Source organism: Ciconia boyciana, chromosome 5 (genome assembly GCF_034638445.1).
Source record: "Ciconia boyciana chromosome 5, ASM3463844v1, whole genome shotgun sequence".
Classification (NCBI taxonomy): Eukaryota; Metazoa; Chordata; class Aves; order Ciconiiformes; family Ciconiidae; genus Ciconia; species Ciconia boyciana.
This window is the reverse complement of record NC_132938.1, coordinates 226,256-251,325: the sequence shown is the minus strand read 5'-3', so window position 1 is coordinate 251,325 and position 25,070 is coordinate 226,256. Positions and strand designations below refer to the sequence as shown.

General features: G+C 73.9%; 3 protein-coding genes across 7 annotated transcripts in view; 1 reads left to right on the top strand and 2 right to left on the bottom strand.

Annotated features, from left to right (window-relative positions):
* Positions 1 to 3,886: 3,886 nt before the first annotated feature.
* On the bottom strand, positions 3,887 to 6,564 carry LOC140652026 (interleukin-12 subunit beta-like). The gene is made up of 7 exons (XM_072862289.1): positions 6,471 to 6,564; positions 6,087 to 6,156; positions 5,426 to 5,647; positions 5,035 to 5,143; positions 4,771 to 4,952; positions 4,499 to 4,647; positions 3,887 to 4,048 (listed from the first exon to the last, which is right to left on the bottom strand). Exons 2-7 carry the CDS (start codon positions 6,154 to 6,156, stop codon positions 3,887 to 3,889), a joined length of 894 nt encoding a protein of 297 aa, XP_072718390.1. The 5' UTR covers positions 6,471 to 6,564.
* A 2,225-nt stretch (positions 6,565 to 8,789) lies between these two features.
* DQX1 (DEAQ-box RNA dependent ATPase 1) lies at positions 8,790 to 17,004 on the bottom strand. 4 transcript variants are annotated; one of them, XM_072862604.1, is made up of 12 exons: positions 16,860 to 17,004; positions 15,968 to 16,271; positions 13,073 to 13,266; positions 12,397 to 12,772; positions 11,845 to 12,084; positions 11,442 to 11,541; positions 11,102 to 11,260; positions 10,693 to 10,884; positions 10,440 to 10,565; positions 9,902 to 10,092; positions 9,627 to 9,817; positions 8,790 to 9,387 (listed from the first exon to the last, which is right to left on the bottom strand). In XM_072862604.1, exons 2-12 carry the CDS (start codon positions 16,247 to 16,249, stop codon positions 9,207 to 9,209), a joined length of 2,232 nt encoding a protein of 743 aa, XP_072718705.1. In that variant the 5' UTR covers positions 16,250 to 16,271; positions 16,860 to 17,004; the 3' UTR covers positions 8,790 to 9,206. The 4 variants fall into 4 exon arrangements, with proteins under 4 accessions (XP_072718705.1, XP_072718707.1, XP_072718706.1 ...); XM_072862606.1 differs by having other exon boundaries at positions 10,440 to 10,527; XM_072862605.1 differs by having other exon boundaries at positions 10,440 to 10,527; positions 10,808 to 10,884.
* A 2,233-nt stretch (positions 17,005 to 19,237) lies between these two features.
* Positions 19,238 to 25,070, top strand: part of LOC140652459 (dedicator of cytokinesis protein 2-like) — an 85,241-nt gene continuing 79,408 nt past the window's right edge. Inside the window, exons 1-8 of one of the 2 annotated variants that reach the window (XM_072863267.1) lie at positions 19,238 to 20,002; positions 22,400 to 22,483; positions 22,685 to 22,725; positions 22,969 to 23,024; positions 23,130 to 23,226; positions 23,295 to 23,443; positions 23,949 to 24,084; positions 24,218 to 24,372. In XM_072863267.1, the coding sequence (XP_072719368.1) occupies positions 19,879 to 20,002; positions 22,400 to 22,483; positions 22,685 to 22,725; positions 22,969 to 23,024; positions 23,130 to 23,226; positions 23,295 to 23,443; positions 23,949 to 24,084; positions 24,218 to 24,372 (842 nt within the window). In that variant the 5' untranslated portion in view covers positions 19,238 to 19,878. Of the gene's footprint in view, positions 20,003 to 22,399; positions 22,484 to 22,684; positions 22,726 to 22,968; positions 23,025 to 23,129; positions 23,227 to 23,294; positions 23,444 to 23,948; positions 24,085 to 24,217; positions 24,373 to 25,070 lie in introns of those variants that run through there. The other variant, XM_072863268.1, reaches the window with a different exon arrangement.

The window sequence follows — 25,070 nt, the reverse complement described above, 5'->3', positions numbered from 1 at the left end:
ATGCCCCCACTCAGGGGACAGCTTCTCGGGTGGTCCCCACTCAGGACCTGCTGCCCACCCATCAGTGGCTCTCCTGGCTGGGCCAGGCCAGGTCCCGCTCCCCCGGAGCGGCGGCAGCCCCCAGCGCACCCAGGGCCGGCTGAGCAGGACACGGGGTGGCCCCCCCCATTCCCGGTGCTGGGAGCCCCCCCCCCCACCGCTGGTGGCCGCTGTGGGGTCTGCACCACCTGCATAAACTTGCCTTATCCCGGTCGGAGTTCGCCAGCTCCGGCTTCCAGCCGCAGCCCCTGGGCTGGACGAGGAGCCTGGCCCCCGGCCCCCCCCAGTGTCGGGACGGACTGACGGACTGGGCTTCTCTGCCCCATGGGCCGGGCTCCCCGGCACTCCTGGCTCCTGCCGGTTTGCCAGCTCCCTGCGGCCCTGGGCCTGGACGTGCCCCCGCGGCACCCCGCGATGGACTCGGGGTGCCCCTGTGTGCCGAAGGATTGCACCAGCCCCCCTGAGCAGGGCTGCCCTTGCGCCTGCCGCCCGCTCTCTGGCTCCCAGGACCCCCTTCACCTTCCCCCGTGCTGCCCGGGGTTGGCCCGAACCTCGGTCTGGCGTGACCCGCAGCACGCTCATGGGGAGGCAGAGGGGTCTGCTGGGGGCTGAAACCCCTCCTCCAGCAAATATCTGCCCCCCTCCCCCGGTGACCCCCTGAGTGTCCCCAGCCTCGGCCGGGGACCCCCTCCCCTCCCCTGCTCCCCCCAGGGACCGGTGCCCGCGGCCCCACTCCGGCCCCAGCCGGGACGGGGCATCGCCCACCCCCGGCCCTGCCAATGCGGTGCCGGGTCACCGGGACCCCCACTTGGGCCGGCTCCGGCCGGGGTCCCCGGTTGGTGATGGGGGGGGGGGGGGCCATAACGACGGCCCCGACCCTAAACGTGACCCTGACCCCCGCCCCGCCGCTGTCCATGGTGCTGCAGCCGCTGCCGGCGGCCGGCAGGAGCTCGCCCCCCACCCGCGGGGGCCGGCAGGCCCCTGCCGGTCTCCCCCGTTGCTACCGGGAGGAGGCGGGCAACCGGTGCCGGTTCCCCGGCGGCGGGATTGGCTGCGGTTCCGTGACGCGGCCCCGTTTTACCGGGGCGGACCCGCCGCGGCGCCGCCGCAGAGCCGCCGGGATGAGCGCGGCCGAGGGCTGGCCCCGGTCCCGGTGGGGCGGCGGCGGCGAGGCGGTGCTGCGTGCCCGTGCCGAGGCTGCCGGGTACCGGCGGCTGCTGCGCACCCGCGCTGCCGAGGTGGAGGCGCTGCGCGGGGCCGTGGGCGCGTTGCACCGGCAGCTGGAGGGGCTGCGGGACCGGCGCAGCGGGGAGCTCGCCAAGTACCAGGTGCGGGGGATGGGGAGGTGCCGGGGGTGGGGTGGGACTGGGGAGTCCCAGGTGATTGGGTTTGGGAAGGGGCAGGCGGCCGGGCTGCGGGGAAGGGGGCGGATGCTTGGGATGGGGGGAGGGGAGGCACCGGCGCGGGTGGGAAAGGTGCGGGGCCTGGACGCCCGGAGGGCTGGGGAGGGAGGCCAGGGGTCCGGGGGTGAGGGAGGACAGGGGCCAGGATGGAGGTGGGGAGGGGGCCAGGAGTCCGGGGGTGAGGGAGGACAGGGGCCAGGATGGAGGTGGGGAAGGGGCCAGGAGTCCGGGGGTGAGGGAGGACGGGGCCGGGCCGGGGCTGGGGAGGGGGCCAGGGGTCTGGGCGGTGAGGGAGGACGGGCCAGGATGGAGGTGGGGAGGGGGCCAGGGGTCCGGGGGGTGAGGGAGGACAGGGGCCAGGATGGAGCTGGGGAAGGGGCAGGGGTCTGGGCGGTGAGGGAGGACAGGGGCCAGGATGGAGGTGGGGAGGGGGGCCAGGATGGAGCTGGGGAAGGGGGCAGGGGTCCGGGGGGTGAGGGAGGACGGGGCCGGGCCGGGGCTGGGGAGGGGGGCTTCAGGTGGGGCCGGGGAGCGGGATCTGCGCGGGGCGGGCCGGGGTCCGTGCGGGGCGGGGCCCGGAGGTCCCGGCGTTGCTGACGGCCCGGCCGGCAGGAGCGGGTGGCGGAGCTGGAGCGGGAGATCGGCGAGGCGGAGGCGGAGATGGCCCGGTGCCTGCGGGAGTACCCGGCGCTGCTGCGGCTGCGGATGGCGCTGGAGGCGGAGATCGCCGCGGTCCGGTACGCGGGGGGGGGCGGGCGGGGCGGGCGGGGCGCGGGGCTCAGCCCGGGCCTGTCTCTTGCAGGGAGATGCTGGAGGGCGAAGAGCTGCGCCTGGGCTGCCTGGCCCCGCCGTGACGGGACCCCCGGCCCCGCTGCGGGGCCCCGTGCTGCCGGCACCCGCCGGACCCCGCGCCCGGGCCCCCGGACCCCGGACTTCTGCGCCTCGGGGTCCCCCTGAGCCCCCGCTCGCCCGCGCCTCGGGACCTCCCGCCCCCGGACGCCCAGGCCATGGGACTCCCGGGCCCTCTGGACCCCCTCTGGGCTCCTGGAGCCCCGGTCCTTCTGTCCCCCTGTGCCCTGCCCCCCCCCCCCCCCCCCCCCCGGACTCCTGGGACCCCCGGCTGCCTGGACTCCCCAGACTCCTGCCCCGGGAGGCCCCGGCCCCCCAGGAGGGCAGCACCCACGGGGCCGCACACTCTCACCAGCCTCTCCGGAGTAGCAGCGGGGCTGGGGTCCCGGCCCCGGCCCGCGCGGAAGCACCTCAATAAAGCCCTGTGGCATTACCCGGAGCCAGCCCGTCTGTGGCGGGGGGCAGCGACCCTCGGCCGGCCCTGCACCGGGGGCACCCCGCTGCACTCTCGGGGTCTGCGGCAGAGCCGGGGCCTGGGGCGGCTCCGTGGGAGCCTGGGTGCCGGGGCCGTGTCCTGCAGGGGCTGCCTGGCTGCGGGGTCTTGGCTCCCTCCCGCCTGGCCACGGCCCTTTGCCCCCAGGCTGGGCACCCCACGGGGATGCCGAGTGGGGCGCATTGTGGGGGCCCAGCCACGGACACGTGGTGGAGGGAACTGTGCCCCAGTGGGAGCTGAGCCCCCCCCCAGTGCTGGCGCGTGGTCCCTGACGCCCCCGTGGCCGTGTCCTGCCCCGGGACTGGTGCTCCTGGGGTCAGGCAGGGATCCTGCACCCCGGGACGTGGGGACGGGGTGCTGCCCCCCAGGGCATGCCCCCTTGGTGCATGCCCCCTTGGTGCTGCCCCTGGGGCTGGGGACGTTGCCCCACCGCAGCCCCCAGAAAGGAGGCAGATCTGGGGGGGGGGGGTGATGAGGAATAGGGGGGTCTAGGGTGCCTGTGTCCCCTGGCAGGCAGTTGGGCGGGGCTGTGGGGACACCCCACCCGGGCCAGGGCTGGATACGGCCGCTGAGCTGGGCTGTCCCCGGCTGGGCTGGAGCATGCACGCGTGTCACACGCCTGTTTTCAGCCATGCCGAAGGACCCCGCGGGCCAAGCCCAGCAGCCCAGCACCGGCAGGGAGTGGGGGACCCTCAGGGACCGGGGGCCCCTTGGGGAGCTGTGGGGCAGCGGGGGCCTTCACAAGCCTGTGACCCCCCGTGGGGCAGGGGCCGGCCTGGGCACCCTGAGCAGAAGGGCAGGGCAGGCAGGAGCCCTGCCTGTGGTGTGCCCCAGCTGGAGCCTGCGGAAGATGGGGGCTGGGGGACCCAGCACCCGCCACCCCCCACAAAGACTAACCGAGGTTTGTCATGGTAAAGCCAAGCCCAGCTCTTTAACAGAGGTAAAAAGCCTCTTCCAAACCGTACGAGAGAATGGGAAGGTCATTGTTGGGTCCCTATGGCTGCCACATCTGGGGGGTGGCCCCCCGGGCGTCCCCGTGCACACGGAGGTGCAGCGGGGTAGGGGAAGGGTGCGAGGGGGAAGGCGGTGTCCGTGCGCAGTGTCAGCGTGCTCGGAGCCGGTGCTGCTGGGCTGCATCGACGTCCTGCCAGACGCTCCAGGGGCTCCAGGCGGGGTTGGCGTAGGGGTCCTGGCAGCTGATGCGCACCCGCCGCACCCGCTCCTGCAGCCGCGTCTCCTCCGCGCCCTCCACGTACTTGTCAACCTGCAAAGCGAGGCCGGCTGTGGCCTCGGGGAGCACCCCGGCACCGGGACAGGGCGCAGCCGGCACGGGCGCCGCTGGAGGGGAGGCTGCGGGGAAGGTGGGACAGGGCAGGAGCAGGGCTCGGCGCGGGGGGGCTCAGGAGTGGGAGACACTGGCACCTCCCCAACCCAGGCAGTGACGCTGCCTCGCGTGGGCAGCACTGGGGGCGGGGAAGCAGAGGTGACAGCCAGGAGTGACGATTCACTGCCCCAAGGAGAGAAGCAGCGTAGCGGGGAGGGGGCCGTTGCGGAGTCCCCGTCAAGTCCCTGTTCCCAGTGGCACCCCTGGGCAGAGGGAAGAGCCCAGGCTGGGGCTGGGGCAGGGTGGGCGCGGGGCAGGGTGGGCGCAGCAGAGCGAGGACGCGGGGCGGCACGTGCAGGGGCAGGCTGGGCGCGGGCATCCCGCAGTTACCTGGGTGCCGTTGAGGAGCTCGTACTGCAGCCGGTAGAGCAGGGCAAAGTAGGACTTGGGGAGCGGCCAGGAGGCCGGGGGGGCCCAGGCCAGGTGGAGCTGCTCCCCCCGCCGCTGCACGGTCAGCTCCTGCGGTGGGTTGGGCCGCACTGCGGGCAGAGCAGGGCTCAGCACAGGGCAGCGCTGCCCGGCCCTGGGGCCGAGCCCTCCCACAGGGCCCCCAGCGCCCCGAGGAAGCCCGCTGGACCCCGCTGCCGCTGGTCTGAGCTCACCAATGTCGCGGACGAAGAAGTGGATGGAGACGTTGAGGTAGGAGGTGGTGGAGAGCCCCTCCAGCTGCAGCTGCAGCGGGCGCAGCTCCTCGGCGAAGGGGCAGAAGGAGGGGTCCGTGAAGCTGGCGCTGAACTGGCCACGGTGGCTGGCCGCCGGCACCCACTCCCCCAAGGAGCCATCACTGCCAGGGGGAGGAAGGCGTGAGGGCTGGGCAGCCACTGGGCCGGGGCCGGGTCGGGGAGGGGGGTCCCTGGGGCACCCACCTGCGTGTGAGGCGGGCGCGGAAGACGGTGGAGTGGGGGCAGGTCCAGGAGCAGTGGAAGGAGCCACGGTAGGACTCAGCCTGGCAGGAGACGTTCATCCCCTCCTTGCCTGGTGGGGCCAGGGGACAACGGCTCAGGGGCTGCGTGGGGCCGGGACGTACAGCACAGGCGAGGCTGCCCCCGTGGCTGGGCTCCCCCCGTCCCCGCACAGCCCTGCCGGGTGCATCCCCGCAGCCCCGTGGGCTGGGCACAAACCTCTGCAGATGCACGAGCGTCCCCAGCCTACCCCCAGCCCCTTGCATCCCCCCCCCGCCCCGATAACCCCCCTGCTCCCTCAGCCCTGGCTCCCCTGCCCGGCCGTGCCAGCCCCCTCGCGCCCGGCCCCACGTACGGGCGCTGCTGACCACCACGTAGGTGGTGTCCAGCAGGACGGTGCCGGCCCAGCAGCTGTAGTTGCCCGTGGCCGGCAGGTCCAAGCCGAGGATGGTGAGAGTCTGTCCCTCGGCTATAAGCTCAGCCATGGGCTCCGGCTCCCCGTTCTGCGTCCAGGTCACTTGCTGCTCCGAGGTGTTGCATTTCACCACTATGTCCCCGTTCAGTTTCCCCACCTGAACTGGAGACGAAAGGCAGAGACGGGTCAGAGATGGGCTATGGTGTGGGCAGCCTGTCCCCCACAACACCGTGGGGCTGGGTGCCCCCTCGCCCCGACACACCACATCCATCCTTCCCCATGGCCCCACCCTGCTCCCGCACCCCGCGCCCATCCCCCCTGCCCCATCACCCCATGTCCATCCCCACCCTGCTGCCTCACCCCACATCCGTCCCCCTGCTCCCTCACTCCGTGTCTGCCCCCCATCACTCTCGTTCCCATCCTCTAACCCCCAGCGCACCAGAAGAGCTACCCTGACCCGGGTTCGTGTCACCCCGTATCGGAGGGATGCGGGCGCTCCCTGCTCCCTCCAGCTGCTGTGTGGGTCCTGCAGCCCCCCCCCACCGCCCCGGGGGGGTCTCCCCTCCAGGGCTCCCCTTTGCCCAGACGGGGCAGGACTCACACTTTGGGGGGAAGGCAGTCAGGGCGTCCGCAGGAGAGAGGCACAGCACCAGCCCCACCAGCACCAGCATCTGGGAGGGGAAGGGCAGTGGTAGGGGAAGGGGAAGGGCAGCCCCGTGCCGGGGAGGGGGGCCAGCCGTACCGCAAGAGAAGGGCAGCCGGCCGAGCTGGGACGCAGCCAGCAGCATCAGCAAGGGCAGAGCCCTCGGCCCTGGGACGGCAGCAGGGCCAGGCAGGAGGGGGAGCGGTGCAGCGGGGGGGAGCCCCGCACAGGGCTGGCAGCCAACGCAACACCCCGACCCTTCCCGCTGCCGGCTCCGGGGTGCCCAAACCCTCCCGGGGCCGCGGCGCAAGCATCCCCCGGCACCCTCCGTGCTGTGCCTACCTCGCTGCCCTGGTGTGCGCTGCTCCGGTGGGCTCAGCCTGGGCTGGGGGCCAGCGGGTGGCTGGGTTTATACTGAGCCGGGACCCTGCGGGGCTGCCCCAAGGTGAAGCCAAACCACAGAAGCATCACAGTTCTCAGAAGAGGAGAAAGCTGCGCTGGGTGGAGCTGCGAGCCGGGACCCACGCTCAGGCCCCAGCGCACCCGGCCCCAGCCTTGCTAGGACTCACCATGGGTACTTCCCAGGCCGGGGGGCACCGGGGACCTGCTGCCCTGCCCCAGCTGCAGGCATTGCTGGGGCGATGAGGACGGGTCCCCTCCCAGGAACCGCTGGGCGAAGGGGCAGCACTGGGCACCCAGGGCAGTGCAGGAGCCCTGGGTGCTCCCAGCTCCCGCAGTGCGGTCCTGAGCCCCAGGACCGGCTGAAGGTTTGCACATCACCGCGTGCCACCCGCAGCACCTGCAGCCACCCGCAGCACCCACAGACGCAGCACCTGCAGCCACACGCAGCACCCGCAGCCACACGCAGCACCTGCAGACACGCAGAGCACCCGCAGACACATGCAGCACCCACACACGCAGCACCCGCAGCCACACAGAGCACCCACAGACACATGCAGCACCTGCAGACACACGCAGCACCCACACACGCAGCACCCGCAGACACACGCAGCACCCACAGCCACCCGCAGCACCCGCAGACACACAGAGCACCCCAGCCACACGCAGCACCCGCAGCCACACGCAGCACCCACACACACAGCACCCCAGCCACACGCAGCACCCGCAGCCACACGCAGCACCCACACACGCAGCACCCACAGCCACACGCAGCACCCACACACACAGCACCCCAGCCACACGCAGCACCCGCAGCCACACGCAGCACCCACACACACAGCACCCCAGCCACACGCAGCACCCGCAGACACCCGCAGCACCCGCAGACACACGCAGCACCCGCTGCGGGGGGAGCAGGGGCCAGAGTGCGGGGAAGGGACCACCGAGGTTCAGCAGCGCCTGTCCTGGGGTCCGGAGAGGGGCCGGCGCGGTGCTTGGCCCTGGCCTGTTGGGCTGCGGTGGGTCCCCGAGGAGAGGAGCGGGTCCCTGCAGGGGCTCGGGGTGCTGCACCCAGCCAGGCGCTGGCTGTCTCGCCCATTCCCTCCCCGCCCAGGGCCACGCAGCTGCCCCGGCCGCTCGTCCCGCGGGATGCTGTGCTGGGACGGGGACGCAGGGCAGAGGCAGCCACAGCCACCAGGCTCCCCTTCGCCGTCCCCGCGAGCAGCGGCCCAGCTCCGCTGCACGGCCATCTCCGCTCAGCCTGGCAAGGCACAGCCCCTCTGCCCACAGCAGGCACCGGCCTGGGCCCCCGCTGCCTGCAGCCCCGGCCCGGGGAGAGGGGACAGGGCAGCCCCCCCACCCCGGGCGCAGGCGGCCCCAGGCTGGGGGGGGTGGAGAGGTGCAAGCTGCGCCCCGGTGCTCCCACTCATGTACTTTCTGGGGTTCCTAGAAAGCGAGGGGGAAGTTCGGGCTCCAAGGAGGCTGCGGGGAGGCCCAGCCCTCACTTTTCCACCCAGCCTTCTAGGCGCTGTGGCGGGGACAGGGCGGCGGAACCTCCAGGCCCCTTCCCGGGAACAGCAGAGCCCCCACGCGTGGGCTGCGGGGAGGGAAGGAGGGAGGGAAGGAGGGTCAGCTGCCGGGACGGAGCACTCCCGTGCCAAGTGGTCCGTCCTGGGGCAGGGGCCGGAGCACAGCGCCCGCACCGGGACCCCCGGCCCCCCGAGGGGAGGCTCAGCCCTTGCCCGTGGTGCCAGGGAGCCACGAGAGAAGCGGGACTTGCTGGAAAGCTGGAGGGGACCCCAAGGCAGGAAGAGGAACCCTGAGGAGGGAGGGAGGGGGACACCGCCCCAGGGGAGCGCCCGTGCCCTGTCCCAGCCCAGGGCTGCACACCCAGACTGCCGCCCACCCCCGCCGGCCACAGCTTCCCCTCTGCTTCTGCAGAAGAGCACGCGACCGCAGCGGGGAAGACCCGGCGCAAAGGCCAGGGCTGCCCCTCGGCGCGTCGACGTGAGCGGGAGCAGCGGTACGCTACCCAGAACTGGAGGCAGGAGGTGAGCAAGACCAGGGATGCCTCATGTTCAGAAACCCCCCGGGAGAGGGGAGGCTCGGGGGGGGGGTGCAGAGCTGCCTGCAGGGGCCTGGGGGGAGCCCTCTCCCCGCTGCAGGCAGGACCTCGGGGTGGGATGGGACGGAGCCCACCCTCGCCGGACCCCTCTGCGGCACGAGCCCTCCTCGGCGGCAGTGACGATGCGAGGCCAGGAGCAAAGGTCACAAAACTTTATACAGAGACTCGCAAGCGGCCCCTCGGCCCCCGGGTGCTGCTCCCCCGGGCGCGGGGGGCGTGGGGCAGGCAGGGCCGGCAGCCCCAGCCCCGCGGCAGCCCCCCGGGAAACACGGAGTGGGGGACCCTGGACGGGGAGGGCTGGCACGACTCCCCCGGCCCGGGGCCAGCGCTCCCCCGAACCGGGCTCTGTCCCCCGGGGAGACGCTGGGGGCCAGTCCCGTGGCCGCCGGCACCACGACCGTGGCGCAGAGCTGTGGTAGCAGCAGGCTCTGCCCGCGCCTCCCTGGGGACCGGGTCGGCCCCCGCAGCAGCACGGCCTCCCCGGGGCTCTCCCGTCCCCGGCGGTCACAGCCAAGCCTAGGTGGCCCCGCCGCGGGGGCTCCGGTGGCTCCGGCTCACTGCAGCACACAGACTTCCCTCTCCTCATCCTCCCCGCCGGCCGCGTCTCCCAGCGGCTCTGGCACCGCCGGCACGTCCTCCACGGCCACCACCTTCTCCCGCAGCTCCATCAGCAGGTCACGGCTCTCGCTGGGCGGCAGGTTGCTCAAGTAGTACTGAGGTGCCAGCTCCACCAGCCTGCGGGTACGGGGGGGTCAAGGAGGGGCAGCCAGCCCGGGGGCCTCCCTGGAGCAGCCTCCTCGCTCCCCCGCGTGGGAACAGTCCCCCGCCCGCCCCAGCCGCCCACAGCAGAGGAGGCCCAGGCCGGGCATCGCACCCCAGGGCTCCGCTGCGCTCCCGGGCCGGCGCCAGCTGCGGACCCGCGCACGGACGCGGCCCGGGCGTGACCCGTCCCGCCCCGACCCCGAGGTCCTCACATTTGGGGCTGGATCTCCGAGACCACACGGAGACAGTTGTCCTGCGAGATGGTGAACTCGTGGTAGAGGACCCAGGGGGGCGGGCGCTGGGGGGGCTGCCGCAGCAGGTAGCAGCAGGCGGGGGGCAGGTGGGCCACGTGCTTGTGCGTCAGCATCACGTAGTTGCCAGAGCCGTCGATGTCCCGGGCGACCTGGGGAGCGGAGCGGGAGGGGAGCGGGGCTGGCTGGCACGACTCCCGCCCCGCAGCCGGGCCCCTCGCGGCCCCCCGGCCCACCTTGAGGAAGTAGCCGGAGATGAGCGCTCTCTGGACGTTGAGCACGTTGGCATCGGTGCCGAAGGCGGGGGGCGAGACGGGCAGCTCGATGCGCCGCATCACCTCCAGCAGCTCTGCCCGCACAATGCTCGCCAGCCGCAGGGCCTCCCCGCTCACCGCGTGCTTGCGGCACCAGCCCTCGTCCGCGTTGTCTGCGGGGAGAGCAGGGTCAGCACCGCGGGGGCAGGGCCGGACGAGCAGAGACCCCTGTGGAAGCGGGCGGCCCGGCTGGGCTGGGGGCTCACGGGCCACGAAACCAGGCACCGCTGCTCCCGCAGACCGCATCCCCTCAAGGCGGCGGGGACGGGTACCCCGCAGAGCGCGCGGCTCCCAGGCTGGGGCTGGGACCCCCCCCGCAGCCAGGCTGGGGCACCTGGACGGGGTCAGGAACGCGGCTGCAGCGCTTGCTCCTGACAGGAGCAGGGGACGCGCGAAGGAGCCGTGGGACACGGGCGGGGCGCGCAGCCCGCCGGCAGTCGAGCCCCTGCCCGGCACTCACGCTGCTGGAAGGCGTTGAGGATGTTGATGAGGGTGAAGTGGTCTCCGTCCGGGTGGAGCAGGGCCCGCCGGCGCATGGTCACGGCCTCCTCCAGGTGCGTGGAAGGGGGCACAAAGCAGGGGGAAGCTGGGGGTGGCGCAGAGGGAAGGTCACCACATGCCCCCCAGTACCACCCCTGCCAGTGCTGGCTCTCCGGGGACCGCGCCGTGGCCCGCGCCGGCAGCAGCGGGCTCCGAGCCCCTCGGCACGGTACCTGTGAGCATGGCGGCCAGGCTGACCATCTCCTCCACACAGTCGAACTCGCAGGAGGCGATGAGTGCCTTGGCCAGCTGGGGGTCCAGGGGGAATTCTGACATGATGATCCCCACCTCCGACAGGTTCCCATCATCGTCCAGGGCAGCCAGGTAGTCCAGGTCCTCCAGCGCTTGCATCAGCGACTCAGGGGCTGGGGCAGGACGTCAGCTGGCTGCCGGGACCAGGCAGCCCTGCCCATCCTCCTCCTGCACCCACAGGACCCTCCAGCCCCGCTCCAGAGACAACCCGGGCCGCAGCGGTGGCCACGGCTCTCCAGCTCCGCTGGCACAGCCGCCCCTATTGCGCCCCTCTGCTCCGCCCCCCACCCCGTGCCGTGCCCGGCCCCTCCGCGCCCTGCGGGCACTAACCCGGCCGGTCAAGGAAGTCGCACTGGCCCATGTCGGCGATGTCCAGGCGCTTCAGCAGCAGCACGAGGCGGCTGAGGCTGGTCTCGCTGACGTGGGGCGCAGGGCTGGGGGGCAGGCGCTGCTCATAGAAGGCCTCCGAGTAGAGGCGCAGGCAGGTGCCTGCAGGAGAGGGGCCGTGAGCCACGACGCCGGCAGGGACGGAGCCCAGGGACGGGGCAGCGAGCGCAGGCGGGCAGGGAAGGGTGCCGGGCCGTGGGCTGCCTGGGGCCCCGGCGGGGTGGGGAAACGGCCCCCTCCCGCTGGAGGCACGTTCGGGGGACGCCCGGGCAGGGGCTCTCACCTGGGGGGCTGCCCGCAGCTCGCTGCATGCGTGATTCTGCCTGGCTCTTGCTGATGGGCCGCAGCACCTGGGACTCTGCCCGGATGCGGGGGTTGTAGACCTGCAGGCGAGGCCGTGAAAAGGGGCACCCGCAGACGAGCCCCCGCCTTCTCCAAAGGCCCCCGCGCCCCGCCGGTGCAGTGCCACCGCTGCCACCTCCCCGGGGCAGGTCCCACGCCCCGCACAGCATCCCCCAGGCCGGGGCATCACGCAGAGCCCGGGCCGAGCAGACAACGCGGACCGCTGCGGCCCCACGCTCCCTCCCCAGACTCGCCTCCGCCCACGCTGCCGACCGCGCCCCAGAGCAGAGCCGGGCCCCCCGCTCGCCGCTGCCTGGCTCCCCGCCCCGGGCCGGCACACTCACGTTGCGCAGCTCCAGCCCCGAGTCGATGACGAAGCGCACGGCGCCCAGAGAGAAGGACGAGTCCGCAAGCCAGTGGGTGACGATCACCCGCCTTTCTCGGCCGCTCTCCTCCAGCGCCTCGTACACCTTCTGCGCCGCGTGGCCCACGCCGGGGTGCAGGGGCAGGACCAGCAGCGGGCCCAGCCCCGGGCTCAGCGCCACGGCCTCGGTCTGGATGGCCCCGCAGCACTCGGCAATCTCCTGCGGGGAAGGACGGGGGGACGTGAGTGACGCCCGCCCAGAGCGGCCCCATCCCTGGGACAGGGCCCTGCGCCGTGCCCCGCAGCTGCCTCCTGGTGCCCTGGGGGAAGGACCCCAGGTCCCCCCCCCGGAGCCCACCGCCCCTCCACGGGAGCCCCAGCTCTTGCAGTTTAATCCCCAGCAGCCCCTGCCGTCCTCAGGGCTCCCCGCACACAGCTGAGCGGGATCCCCCAAACCTTCCCCCTTCGTTCCCCCAGGCCTCAGAGCACGGCGAGTCCCCCAGGAGCCGAGCCCCGGCTGCCCGCAGCCCACCTGCTCGCTGGCCAGGAAGAGCAGAATGTGGCCGGGCTCCGGCCGCCGGTGGATGTCCAGCACGGCCTGGCAGGCAGCCGCGACGCGGCCACGGGCCGGCGGGTCCCTGTAGAGCAGCTGGGGAGGGGGCCCAGGCCCCGGCACCCGCACCACGGGGGGGTCCCCGCAGAAGGCGCGGAGCCGCTCCTCCATGGCCGGCGAGGTCACCACCACCACCTTCAGCGCGGGGCGCTGGCGCAGGACGTCCTTCAGCAGCCCCAGCAGCACGTCGGTGGGCACCGTCCGCTCCTGCGCCTCGTCCAGCACCACCACCCCGTACTGCCGCAGCAGCGGGTCCGACGTCATCTCCCGCAGCAGCATCTCGTCTGAGCAGTACCTGCCGCGGCCCAGCCCCGTCAGCGCGGGGTGGCCGCAGGGACCCCCGGCCCCGCGGGCTGCACCGCTGCAGGCATCCCCGCACACAGCCCGGGGGCGGCAGCCTCGCCCCTTCTCCGGCGGCAGGAGTCCCCACCGCAGCCCCGGGGGGGCCCGGGCAGCCAGCAGCCTGCTTCATCGCTCCCCGCAACGAGGCCAGGCCGGATTAAGAGATTACGCTGCCGCCGGGGAGCCGGATTAGAGCGCGCCGAGACGGGCGCTCCCGGCACGGGCAGCCCCGGGGGCCCCCCCGTCCCCCTACCTGAGGATGGTCTCGGTGGTGCAGCAGTCCTCGTGGGGGACGCAGTAGCCGACCTCGTGGCCCAGGTTCAGGTCCATCTCGTCCGCCACGCGCAGGGAGAGGCTGAGGGCGGCCAGGCTGTGGGGCTGGGTGCAGGCCACCAGGCCGTGGGCGAACTGCAGGGAGAGGGCGTACTCCGCGCACCACTGCGGGATCTGCAGGGCCAGGACGCCGGTCAGGGCCCGGGGACGGCACGGCGCCGGCCAGGAGCGCCGGGCCGCTCCCCTCCCCGTCGTGGGGCGGCACCCGCTGTGCCCCCCGCGAAGGGCAGAGGGACCCCCCCCACAGCAGCCCCCAGAGACGCAGCTGTGGGACCTCCCAGGCCAGAGACCGCACAGAAGCGCCCAGGCGGGACCTTCCCTCCCCGGTTCCGTCACCTCTGAGCGCCAGCACCCTGTGACACGAGCCCCACAGCCTCGTCGCCCCACGCCTGCCGCTTTCCGCCTCGCCACGGGACACCGCGGCCCTGGCTCTCGCACCAAGGACACGGGACGAGAGTCCTCTCTGCCTCCACCTCCCCAGGAACAACGGGGCTGGGGGTACGTGCTGCGCTGCCTTCGCCAGAGCTGCCATCTCGGCCAGAGCAGTGCCTCCAGGTCACGCCTGCCAGGGCTTAAGAGGCATTTGGACAATGCCCTTAATAACGTGCCTTAACTTTTGGGCAGCCCTGGAGCAGCGAGGCAGTTCGACCCGGTGACTGCGGCAGGTCCCTGCCGACTGGAGCCATCCTGCTCTATTCTATCCGGCCCCCACCCTCCAGGGAGGGCCGGGCAGGTCCCCGGTCGGGTTCAGCACAGAGCAGCGGTCGCTGGCCAGGTCCGCGAGACCCAGACCTTGCAGCAGCCGCCAGCGTGGGGCAGGGGCTCGAGCCTCCTCGCGTGGGGCCAGAGGAATCACACGCTGCCCCAGGAAACCCCACAGCGAGGGACGGGGAAGGAAGCGCCGGGGAGCAGCCGCTGCCCGAGCACCCGGCCAGGCAGCACGGGACGGTCCCGGGGCCGTGTGGCTGTCCTTTGGGCACCGGGGACCAGAAATCTGCTGTCTAACCGCTCCCAACACGCCGCCCGCCTCGCTCGCTCCTCCCGTGCCGCGTGCCCCCCACGAGCAGGTGCCTGCACCCCTGTGTCTGCCCAGCACCCGGGGCCACGGACGGACAGAGTCCTGCCAGGGGCTGCCTCCAGAGAGCCCAGCTCACAGCTGGGCAGGAGCACACGGGTCACCCACGCGCCCGGCAGTGACCGTGGGCGCGCGCGCAGCCTGCTCTGTTCCCCTACCCGGCCCTGCAACTGCCCCACAGAGTGGCCGTGTTCAGCCGTGTCTCCGTGCACGGCTCTGCACCCTCCCTTCCGCCGCCTTGCTGCCTGCAAAGACCGGCGAAGGCGGCGGCACAGGGCAGAGACAGCCCTCGGCCACGACAACGGTGAAGGGACCCGGCTTGCGCGTTGGCTCTTCCCACTTTGGGCGGAAGCACCACATCTGAGGGGTGCTGGTGCACCAACACGCAGGGTCAGCTGCTCCACGTGGATCGAGTCACGTCCCCTGGCCTGCTCAGGGCACAGTGGTCCCAGGGCCCCGCAGGGATTGTAGGCGGGGTGCCTGCACCCAAAAGCAGCCTGGCCCTGGGGCCAGACCAGGCCAGGGCCCGCACAAGGGCTTTATTCCCCAAATCCGGCACCCCGCGGGTCGGCTGGTGCCACGGGCTGAACCCAGGCCGGGATCACGTCCAAGGGAGGTGGTTTGGGCAAGCGGCCCCGAGCCCGCTGCCAACGCCCTGATAGCCCCAGGGGCCGGCAGCTGCCACGCGGTGACCCAGCCCGCGTCCGGCCCCGCGGAGGCCACGGCTGCCCCCGCAGCTCCCAGGCGATCCCTCCTCAGGTCAAAGTCTGCGTGACGATGTCTCCGCGTGCCGGGGCAGGGGCTGTCAGACAGGAGCAGCTCCCTGGGGCGGGCAGGAAGGGTGCTGGCACCCCGGGCCCACCACCATCCAGCCTGACCGCCCATGCCCGCCGCCCCCGCCCCATGCACCCGGGCCCAGCTCCAGGGAGGAGCCGTCTCCCCCTCCCTGCACCGCCTCCTGCGCCGGCCCGATGCCCTGCGCCGCTGTGGCAGCCGCTCCCAGGGCGGCCGTGGCAGCACTTCCTGGCTCGTGCCAAGGCTTTGCCCGGGGCCCCGGCGCCTGCTCCGGCACATCCCGGCGCGCGACCGCCCAGCTCTGCCCTAGCCCTGCCCCACGCCGGGCTCACCGTAGCGGCACGCTGCCAGGTACCGCAGCGGAACCGAAGCCCTGCGGGGCCCGTCGCCCCCTCCGTCCCCCCCGCAAGCTCAGACGCTGCCGTGGGGTCAGGGAGCTGCTGCCCGGCCGCAGTCCCATCTCCGTGCCTTCTGCCCGCAGCCCCGCAGCCGCCCGGGCTCCCACGCTCCCCGCTCCACCACGGCCCAGGGCCTGCCAGCACACGGCAAACGCGTGGCAACGCCGCGCAGGGGGCTGGCGGGAGGGGAGCACGCGAGGCCTGCCTGCGCCGCTCCGGCAGGGGCGAGGGCCCGGCGGCTCCCGTGCCACGGGGGCTGCGGCTCGCTCGCGTGGGAGCGGGACCCAGACGCAGGCCCCAGGGGAAGGCGGCGGCCTCGGGGCAGGACCCAGCTGCCGCCGACAGCGGCGCCGGAGGCGTTTTGAGCAGGAGGGACAGGACGCTCAGCTGGGATCGAGCGGGCGTGGGGAGAGACCGCTGGCAGAGCGGCCGGTACCGCAGCCCTGTGCCGGGCTCCCAGGCAGCGGCGTGGCCCTGCCCGGCCGCCCGCAGCCCCCCAGCGGGGCCGGCTGCTCCCGGCGGCCCTGACACGGCCCCCCCCCCTCACCTGGGTGCTCTTGCCAGTGCCGGGGGGCCCGGACACCAGGACGATGCCGCTGTTGCCTTCCAGGTGCTCCATGAAGCTGTACTTGGTGGTCCAGACGGGCAGCTCCCGGCGCTGCCGCAGGAGCTCGTAGTAGCGGGAGGAGAAGGGCAGCCCGTCGTAGGGGTTCACCTCCAGGTCGCCATCGCAGCCCAGGGCTGGGTCGTCATCCTCCTCCTCCTCCTCCAGCGCGGAGCCAGGGCCGCTCTGCCGGGGCGGGGAGCCAGGGGCCCCGCAGCCGGCCATGGCGGGGACGCTGGCGCCGGTGCTGCGAGGGCAGGCAGGTGGAGCGGGACCCGCCGGGTCACAGCAGACCCGGCGGAGCCCGGCGCTGACCCACCCTCGCCCGCGTCCCCGGCAGCGGCCTGGCGCGGCCCACCGTCCCCTCCCGCTGGGGTGGGGGGACCTGCGGGGCACAGGGGCCGGGGACAGGCAGGAGGGCGCGGGCAGAGAGGGGCAGGGACAGGCAGGGGGCCGGGGGGGACAGGCAGGCGGAGCAGACCGGGCCAGAGGGGGCCGGGCCGGGCCGGGCCACCGGGAGAGCACGGCAGGAGCGAGTGGGGTGCGGCGGACAGGACCGGGCTGTGCGTGGGGGACCGGGCAGGGGCGCAGGGGGTGTGGGACAGGGCGGACACCTTGGAGGCGGGCGGACCCGAATGGCACGGGCCGCGCCGGGCCGGGGGGACACCGGGCCGGGTCGGACCGGACCGGACCGGACGGGGCACCTGAGCACCGGGACCGGACCGGACCTCACCAGACCGGAGGGGGCGGGGCGAGGCGGGATCCCCCGGCTCAGCCCCCCGACCCGCGGCCCCGGTTCCGGTTCCGGTTCCGGCCCGTCCCGGCCGCCGCTCACCTGCGCGCGCCGCCGCCACCTCGGGCCGTGCCTCGGGAGGCCGTCAGGTGACCGCGGCGCCGTCACGTGGCCCTGCCCGCGGCCGCCAATCAGCGCCGCGGGGCGTTCCCCGCCCGCCGGCGCGCGGCCCGTTGCTAGGCGCGGCCCTGCCTGCGTGGCGACGGGCCTGGACGGGCCGGGCCGGGCCGGGCCGGGCCCGGCCCCGGGGCCGCCTGCGCGCCCCGGCGGAGGGCCCAGCCTCCCGGGGCCCGGCCCGGGGCCCCTCCCGTGGGCTCCGCCCCGCCGCCCGCCCCGGCGTGCTTGTGCGGAGCAGCCGCCCGGGTCCCGGCCCCGGCCCCGGGAAGCGGGGCCCGCCCCGGCCCGTGCCTCGGACGGGGCCGTGCTCGGCAGCGCGGGCCTCGCCCCCTCCCTGCTCGGAGCCCCGCGCTGCCCGGCCCGCGGGCCGGCCCGCTCCTCCGGGGCTGCCCGCTGCCCCTCCGCTGCGAGTCCCGGGTGCGCGGTCCCGTGCTGGGCGCGGCTGCAGCCCGAGCCCGCCGGCAGCCCGTACCGGCGCCGGGCATCCCGGTGCCGGGCATCCCGGTGCGGGGCGCCCCGTACCGGCGCCGGCCATCCCGTGCCCGGGCGCCCTGCACCCAAAGCGTGCAGCCGGTGGGGGCCGGCAGGTGGAGCTGCCAGACCGGCAGACGGCCCGCGGCAGCCCGGCCCGGGCAGCGGGCACCCCGCCTTTCGGGGCAGCGGAGCAGAGCCGGCGGCGGGCCGTGCGGCCCCAGCTGGCCCCGGGACTTCGGCGTCGGAAGCCGCCGGCGCAAGCGGGGTCCGGGGAGCCGGCTGCCGGCGGAAAGCGCAGCTCCGAAGGCGCCTGCAGTCACCGCGCTGCCCCCGCAGCTCCGAGAGAGACCCCCGGCCCCTGCCTCTGCGTGCCCGTGCCACACCGGGCCATGGGGACAGGCGTCTGTCTGACCCAGCCTCGGCCACCCTCGAGCCGTGGGCCCCGGTGCCCCTCACCACAAGGGAGACTCTGAGGGGCTGGAGCGTGTCCAGAGAAGGGCAACGGAGCTGGGGAAGGGTCTGGAGCACAAGGCTGATGGGGAGCGGCTGAGGGACCTGGGGTTGTTCAGCCTGGAGAGAAGGAGGCTGAGGGGAGACCTCATCGCTCTCTACAGCTGCCTGACAGGAGGGTGTAGAGAGGTGGGGTCGGTCTCTTCTCCCAGGTAACAAGTGATGGGACGAGAGGAAATGGCCTCAAGTTGCACCAGGGGAGGTTTAGGGTGGATATTGGGAAATTTTACTTCACCGAAAGGGTTATCAAGCACTGGACCAGGCTGCCCAGGGAAGGGGTTGAGTCCCCATCCCTGGAGGTATTTAAAAGCCGCGTAGATGTGGTGTGTAGGGACGCGGTGCAGTGGTGGGCTTGGTGGTGTTAGGTTTACGGTTGGACTGGATGATCTTAAAGGTCTTTTCCAACCCAAACGATTCTGTGATTCTGTGCGGGCAGGTCCGTGCTGGCGTGGCGATGGCAGGGCAGCTGCCTGCGCGTCCTGACCTTTGCCGCCGAGGGATGGCGGCTGCTGCAGCTGTCCTCGGCCCCGGGTGTCGGCTCCCCTGCATCGAAAGCCCGTGCTGCAGGCTTCAGTGCTGGCACAGCCCCATGGCAAGTGCCTGCAGGCTGCGGTGTGCTGCCCCAACGCGCTCTGCTCGCACCGGGCATTGCCACCCCAGCCAGGGACCTGGCCGTGCCACCACCCGGGAGCAGACGCCCAGGCAGAGGGGTGATGATCCCAGGTTATCCCCTCCAGCTCTCTGGGCAGAGGCCGCATCTGCAGTCTCTCTGCTCGGGGGCCCTTAAACCGTCGCGGCTGCCTCCTCGCTCCTGGGTTTCCCTGTACCCCAGCTCCCCTCACCCAGCTCCGGCGGCTCACCAAACCTGCTCGAGTTCCCTTTTCCGTGGGGGTCCCCGTCCCCTCCCTCGCCTCTTCCACAGGCTGAAGGGTCTGTGAGGGCTGCCCAGAGCAGGCTTTGGGCCGGGGTGTCTGCCCTGGAGCCTGGGGTGTCTGCCATGGGGCTGGGGGTGACCCATGGGATGGGGGAGCTGCACCCAGGGGTGACCCCAGCGCAGGCTCGGGCTGGCGGGGGGAGGTGGGGGCCTGCAAGGGGGGCGCGGGCGGCGCAGGGAAGGAGCCCGACGCTGCCTTGAAGGGGCCGGCGGCGAAGTGGCTCAACCTGCGAGAGCGGCGGCCTGCCTGTGGAAGCCCTGCCTGGGCCGGCCAGGTCTCGGGGGAAGAGGGGGTCCCAGGGCAGCGTGGCCGGGTGGGGAGGGGGCCTGGCCCGGGCCGGGGCTCCGCTGCCCAGCGCTGGCTCGGGGCTGAGCAGGGCCAGGGGACGAGCATCCAGTCCCCGTGGACCTGCAGGCACTGGACGGCCAGGGTTTGCAGCAGGCGGCAGGAAGGAAGTGGTTGATGCTGAACCGTTGCTCCGCTCACCGACCTGGTGCCGCAGGGAGCGGAGGGCTGGGCACCGGCCCACAGAGCCCAGGGCGTGGCTGTGCACCGCACCGGCATTTGGACTGCCGAGCCTCGCGCACCGAGGGGTGGGGACGGGCCAGCCCCAGCCAGGGAGGCCGAGGCCTCGTCCCTGCGGTGCTGGTCTGGAGCGGCGTGGCTGGCCTGAGTGCACGGCTCCCTGCAGCTCCCCGAGCCACGGGGTGGCCGGGGCTGCCCTTGCTCCGTGCACCGGGCTCCAGCCCCGTGTCCCGCTGGCTGCCGGGCTCTGGCAGCGGTGCTCAGCTGGAGGGGCTCGTGGTGCCACAGCATTGCCCGGGGCCAGCAGCCCCATCGCGTCCTGCAGGCAGGCCCAGTGACCCACCCGAGCCTAGGCCCCCGGGTGGGCGGCGTGGCAGGGTTCTGGAGGCTCCATCCCCACCACCCCTGCCCTGGCGCGTGGGGGAGCGCAGGGCGGTCGGTGGGTCCCTGCAGCACCCAGCTGCGCGTTGAGGAAGCGGAGGTTTGCACAAGCTGGTGAGATGCACGTGACCTGGGGAGCGTGGCAGGAGGAACCAGCAGCCGCCCTGCGCAGGGCCCCGGTCCCCGCAGCACAGCCGGCCATGGCCCCGTGGCTGCCCACCAAGGAGGAGAAGTATGGCGTGGGTGAGTGCAGGCTTCGGGGCTGAGCGGGCGCTGGTCCCTGCTGGGCTCCCCGGCTCGCCGGAGGGGTGCGGGGCTGGCGGGACGGGGCACTTGCTGCCGGGGCGATGCTGCCGGTGCCCCCCGGCTGCAGTGGCCCCGCAGCAGTGGGCTGTAGAGGGATGGGCGATGGCGGCTGGGCGATGGTGGGGGGCTGCGGGGTGAACAGCGCCGGTGGTGCTGGGCTGGGTGGGCCTGGCAATGATGCTCAGCGGTGCCAGGCAGGGGCCGGGTCCCTGCGATGCCAGCGCTGGGTGGGCCAGTGGGTGCAGGAATGAACGGGGGCTCGGCGGGGGGCTGCGGGGCTGCGGGGCTGGTGACGGGGTGGCCCAGGGGACAGGAGCTGAGCAGGGCGGGTGTCAGCGGGACCCGCACACCCGGAGGCTGAACATGGCTGGTGCCGGGTGGGGCCGGGGGGCTGTGGGGCTGAGCAGGGCTGGGGGCAGAGCACTGGGGCGGGGGGGCTTGGCACAGGATGCGGCCCTCCCCTCTGAGCGAGGGACCTAGGCTCAGCCTGGCTGTTGGAGTGCGGAACCCTCCAGCCCAGGGGTGCTCAGCTCGTTAACGGGGATCGTTAGCTCACGCGTGACCTGCTCTCAGGGAGCTGCCTGGGCAGCCCAGAGCCACCCCGACAATTTGCCCCCGGTTCCGGCTGGGGTTTGCTCCCCGCCTCTGCGTCGGTCATGGCAAAGCCCTGGGCAGCCCCGCTCCCTGCACCGCCCCCCAGCCCGGGGTCCCCGTGCCGACCCCGGCCCCCCCTGCGAGCACACGCTGCCCCAACCCCACGCCAGCCCTCGCAGCCTCGCGCCTCTTCCCGTTTCTGGCTGGGGCCGTTTCCTGCACCCTCCCCTTGCGCTGCCGGCAGCACCGGGAGCAAGGGCTGAGCCCCCGCGGGGTCCTGGGCAGCACCGGGAGCGCAAGGGCTCGGCTCCTGCTTGTGCCCGGCAGGCGTTAACCGTCCTGCCAGGAACCCGGCCTGGGGGCCTGGGGGGGGTGGGGAGGGGCTGGAGGGGGCTGGGTGCTGGTCCGGGCTGGCTCAGGGTCCTGCCGTGGAGGGCAGGGCGGCAGGAGGGGTCCCGTGGGACTCGCGGCTCCCGGTGCTGCAGGGCGTGCCGGGGCCAGCACGGGGGGTTCCGCTGAGCGGCGCGGGTCTGGGGGCGTCGCAGTATGAGCTGGCCCTGGCCGGGGCTGGCGGTGGGCACAGGCAGCGTCCCGGCGGGGACCCCCCGGGCGCAGGCACGCCTGCAGGGGGACTGTCCGCTGGAGCAGCGTGCGGCCGGTCCTGGGGCCGAGCCGGGGCTGCCTCCGCCAGACGGAGCTGTCGCTGTCCCCAGGACCAGAAATAGCGGCAGGACTAACCGCAGCCTGGCCCGGTGCAGCCCGCGCCGCAGCAGGAAGCGTCCGGCCGGCAGCGAGCTGCCGTGCTCCCCCCGCCCCGCTCCCCCGCCGCCCCCACTGCCCCCGCAGCCCCGCTCCCCCCGCCCCCACTGCCCCCGCAGCCCCGCTCCCCCCGCCCCCACTGCCCTCGCAGCCCCGCTCCCCCCCCGCCCTCGCAGCCCCGCTCCCCCCGCCCCCACTGCCCTCGCAGCCCTGCTCCCCCGCCCCCACTGCCCTCGCAGCCCCTGCTCCCCCCCCACTGCCCCCGCAGCCCCGCTCCCCCCGCCCCCACTGCCCTCGCAGCCCCGCTCCCCCCCGCCCCCACTGCCCCCGCAGCCCCTGCTCCCCCCCGCCCCCACTGCCCTCGCAGCCCCGCTCCCCCCCCGCCCCACTGCCCCCGCAGCCCCGCTCCCCCCGCCCCCACTGCCCTCGCAGCCCCGCTCCCCCCGCCCCCACTGCCCTCGCAGCCCCGCTCCCCCGCCCCCACTGCCCTCGCAGCCCCGCTCCCCCCGCCCCCACTGCCCCCGCAGCCCCGCTCCCCCCCCGCCCCCACTGCCCTCGCAGCCCCGCTCCCGCCGCCGCCGGCTCCTGCTGGCCCCCGGTACCGGCCCCGGGAGGGCAGCGCTGCTGCTCCGGGCCGGGGCTCAGCTGCCGCTTGCCCCCTCCGTGCCGCTTGCCGTGGGAGCGGGCGCTGGGCCGGGCGCCCGCGGCGCGGGTGGCAGCAGCGTGACGGGGCGCGGGGACCCTCGCGCCGTGGCCAGCGCTGCTCCGCCTCCGCCTCGCGCCGCGGCTCGGCCCCGCGCCTGCTCGAGGGTCTCGCGCTGTCTGCGCGGGGCTGGGACCCTGCGCCCTCTGTTCACGTCGCTCCGCCACGCGTGGGGAGGCCGGGTGCGGGTGGGGGTGCGGGTGGGGGTGCTGTGCTGGGTGCGGGGCGGGTCCGGGTGAGGGACCCCTGCTCACGGCTCCCCGGCCCCTCTCCCGCAGCCGTGTGGAACTTCCCGCGCACCAGCGAGCATCACCTCCCGCTGCAGATTGGGGAGACGGTGCACATCCTGCAGGCCTCCGAGGGTAAGGGGGTCCGGCTGCCCCGGCAGGCCCCGTGCTGTCCCCTGCCGGGGACGGGCTGGGCTGGGCACCCGCTGCACCCTGACACGGGGGCTTCGTGCACCCTCTCTCGGCCGCGCTGCCGGCGGGCGCCCAGCCCTGCCCTGCCGCGGGCTGCTGCGTCCCCGAGCCCGGCTGACGGCGTCCCCTTCCCTCCCCTCGCAGGCTGGTACCGCGGGTACTCGCTGAGGAACAGGGCCGCCCGGGTAGGTGAGGGGCTGCTGGGGCCGGGGTGCAGGGGAGGCTGCGGGCACGGCCGGGGGCTCGCCCTGTCCCTGCTGGGGGGACGCGCCAGGCACCTTGCGGCATTGCCAGGCTAGGACCCTCTGCGGGACCCTCGGTCCCAGGGCGGGGAGCCCCAGGGCGGGGAGCCCCTGGCCGTGGCCCCGGGGGAGGGCTGTCTCCTGCCCAGCCCGGCCCGTGGGCGCTGACGGCTCCGGCTCCCCCAGGGCATCTTCCCGGCCTCGCTCATCCACCTGAAGGGTGCCGTGGTGGAGCGCAGGGGGTAGGTACCGGCCACGGGCACGGGTGAGTTGGCCCCGTGCGCCTGCCCGGCGCGGGCGCCCGTGCGATGCCGCGGGGCTCCAGGGCTCCCTGTGCCTCTCCCTAGGGCAGAGGAGAGCGTGGTGCCCGCCGAGATGCCCATGGTGCAGGAGATCACCACCACGCTGCGGGAGTGGGCCACCATCTGGAAGCAGCTCTACGTGGTGAGGGCCGGGGGCCGGGGGGGCCGGGGCCAGCGGGGCGCGCGGTGACCCTGCGCTGCTGCCCACAGGCAGGGCAGACGGAGCGGTACCGGCAGGTAAAGCGGATGATGTACGAGCTGATGGAGCGGCGCTCGCAGCTGCTCTCGGGGACGCTGCCCAAGGACGAGCTCCTGCAGCTCAAGAAGGAGGTGACCGGCAAGATCGACTATGGCAACAAGTGAGAGCGGGGACAGGAACGTGGGGGGGCCCGGGCCTCTGCCCCCGCCCCAGGCACAGGCTGCGCGGTGCTGAGGGACGCTCAGCCCCTCTGCTGCAGTGTCCCCGCTGTCCTGGCTGGCTGTCCCTCTGTCCCCATCCTCCTGGCTGGCTGTCCGTATGTCCCTGCTGTCCTGGCTCTGGCTGGCTGTCCCAGGGTGGCTGGGGACAGCAGGTGTGCTGGGCGTATGCAAGCCGCCTAGCCACGGGCTGCCGCCACCAGTGAGCCCTGGCTGGGGCAGGAGAGCGTCCCGTGTGCTGCCCGGCTCTTGTCCCCTTGCCAGGGCTCTGCTGCTGGCCAGGACCCATCGGGATCCGTCCTGCCCCCACACCGTGCCGGCACCCCCAGACCCCGTGCCAGCCCGTGCCCGTGCGAGGGCAGGCGGGTCCCAGTGGGATACGCAGACCCGTGTCCCCCCGGCCAGCCGGGCGCCGGGTCCTGCCTCACCCCGTCCTGGCCTCCGCAGGATCCTTGCGCTGGACCTGGTGGTGCGGGACGAGGACGAAAACATCCTGGACCCTGACAGGACCAGCGTCATCAGCCTCTTCCAGGCGCACAAGAAGGCTGCGCAGACCGTCACGCAGCGCATCCAGGAGGAGACGGTGAGAGCCAGCGCCGGTGCCAGCGTGCCATCCCCTCCGTGCTGAGAGCCTGCTGCCCCACGCACGGCCGTGCCGTGCCAGGGGCCGTGCTGTGGGGCAGAGCCATGGGGCTGAGCGGCCTCGTGCCCCGCAGAGCCCGCAGCAGAGCGCGCTGGGCTGCAGCACCCGCCTGTCGGCTTCGCCCTCCCACAGCCTCTACCTCTGCGTGCGCAACTTCGTCTGCAACATTGGCGAGGAGGCTCAGCTCTTCATGGCGCTGTACGACCCTGGCGAGCAGCGCATGATCAGGTGGGGCCCCAGCGGCGCAGGACCGGCCCCGCTGCCTGACCCCTGCCACCGGCTCGGCCGGGTGCCTGTCCCGCCACTCCCCGCGGCGTCCCCCGGTCTGGTCCCCTCCGCGCAGGGAAGCCCCTGCCCCTTTCTACCTCGTTGCCCACCCCCGGGCTGCCTGTCCTGCCCAGCCTGGCTGCCCACCCGGCTCAGCACAAGCCAGCACGTCTCACAGAGGGGAAGGAGGCAGGTCCCATCCTGCAGGGTGTTCTCCTCCGGAGCGGGAGGGTTTGTCGGCAGCGTGCAAGGTGTGCAGCCGCGTCCGGTGGGACAGCCCACGGCTCACCCTGCCTGAGGCCGTGCGTGTCCGACGCGCTGCGGGCTGTTGCGGGTGTGCTGTGGCATGCTGCCCTGCGCTGATCTGCCCGCGGCCCCGTGGCAGGCAGGAGACGGCTCAGCCTGTGCCAGATCCCAGGTACCACTGGAGCAGCGTGGTCCCGTGCAAGGGACCGGCGAGCTGGTGCGCTCGGAGCACCTACAAGCTGCCCGCCCGCAGGCAGGGCTGGGCTGGCAGCCTCCCGCTGCTGGAGACGGCCAGGCTGGGCCAGTCTGTGTGCTGTGACTGGAGCTACTGGGCGGACGAGGGGTCTGTGTGGTGGGAGCTGGCAGGGGCCGGGCACACGAACCACGGCCCGAGCACGCCCTGCCCATGGCCG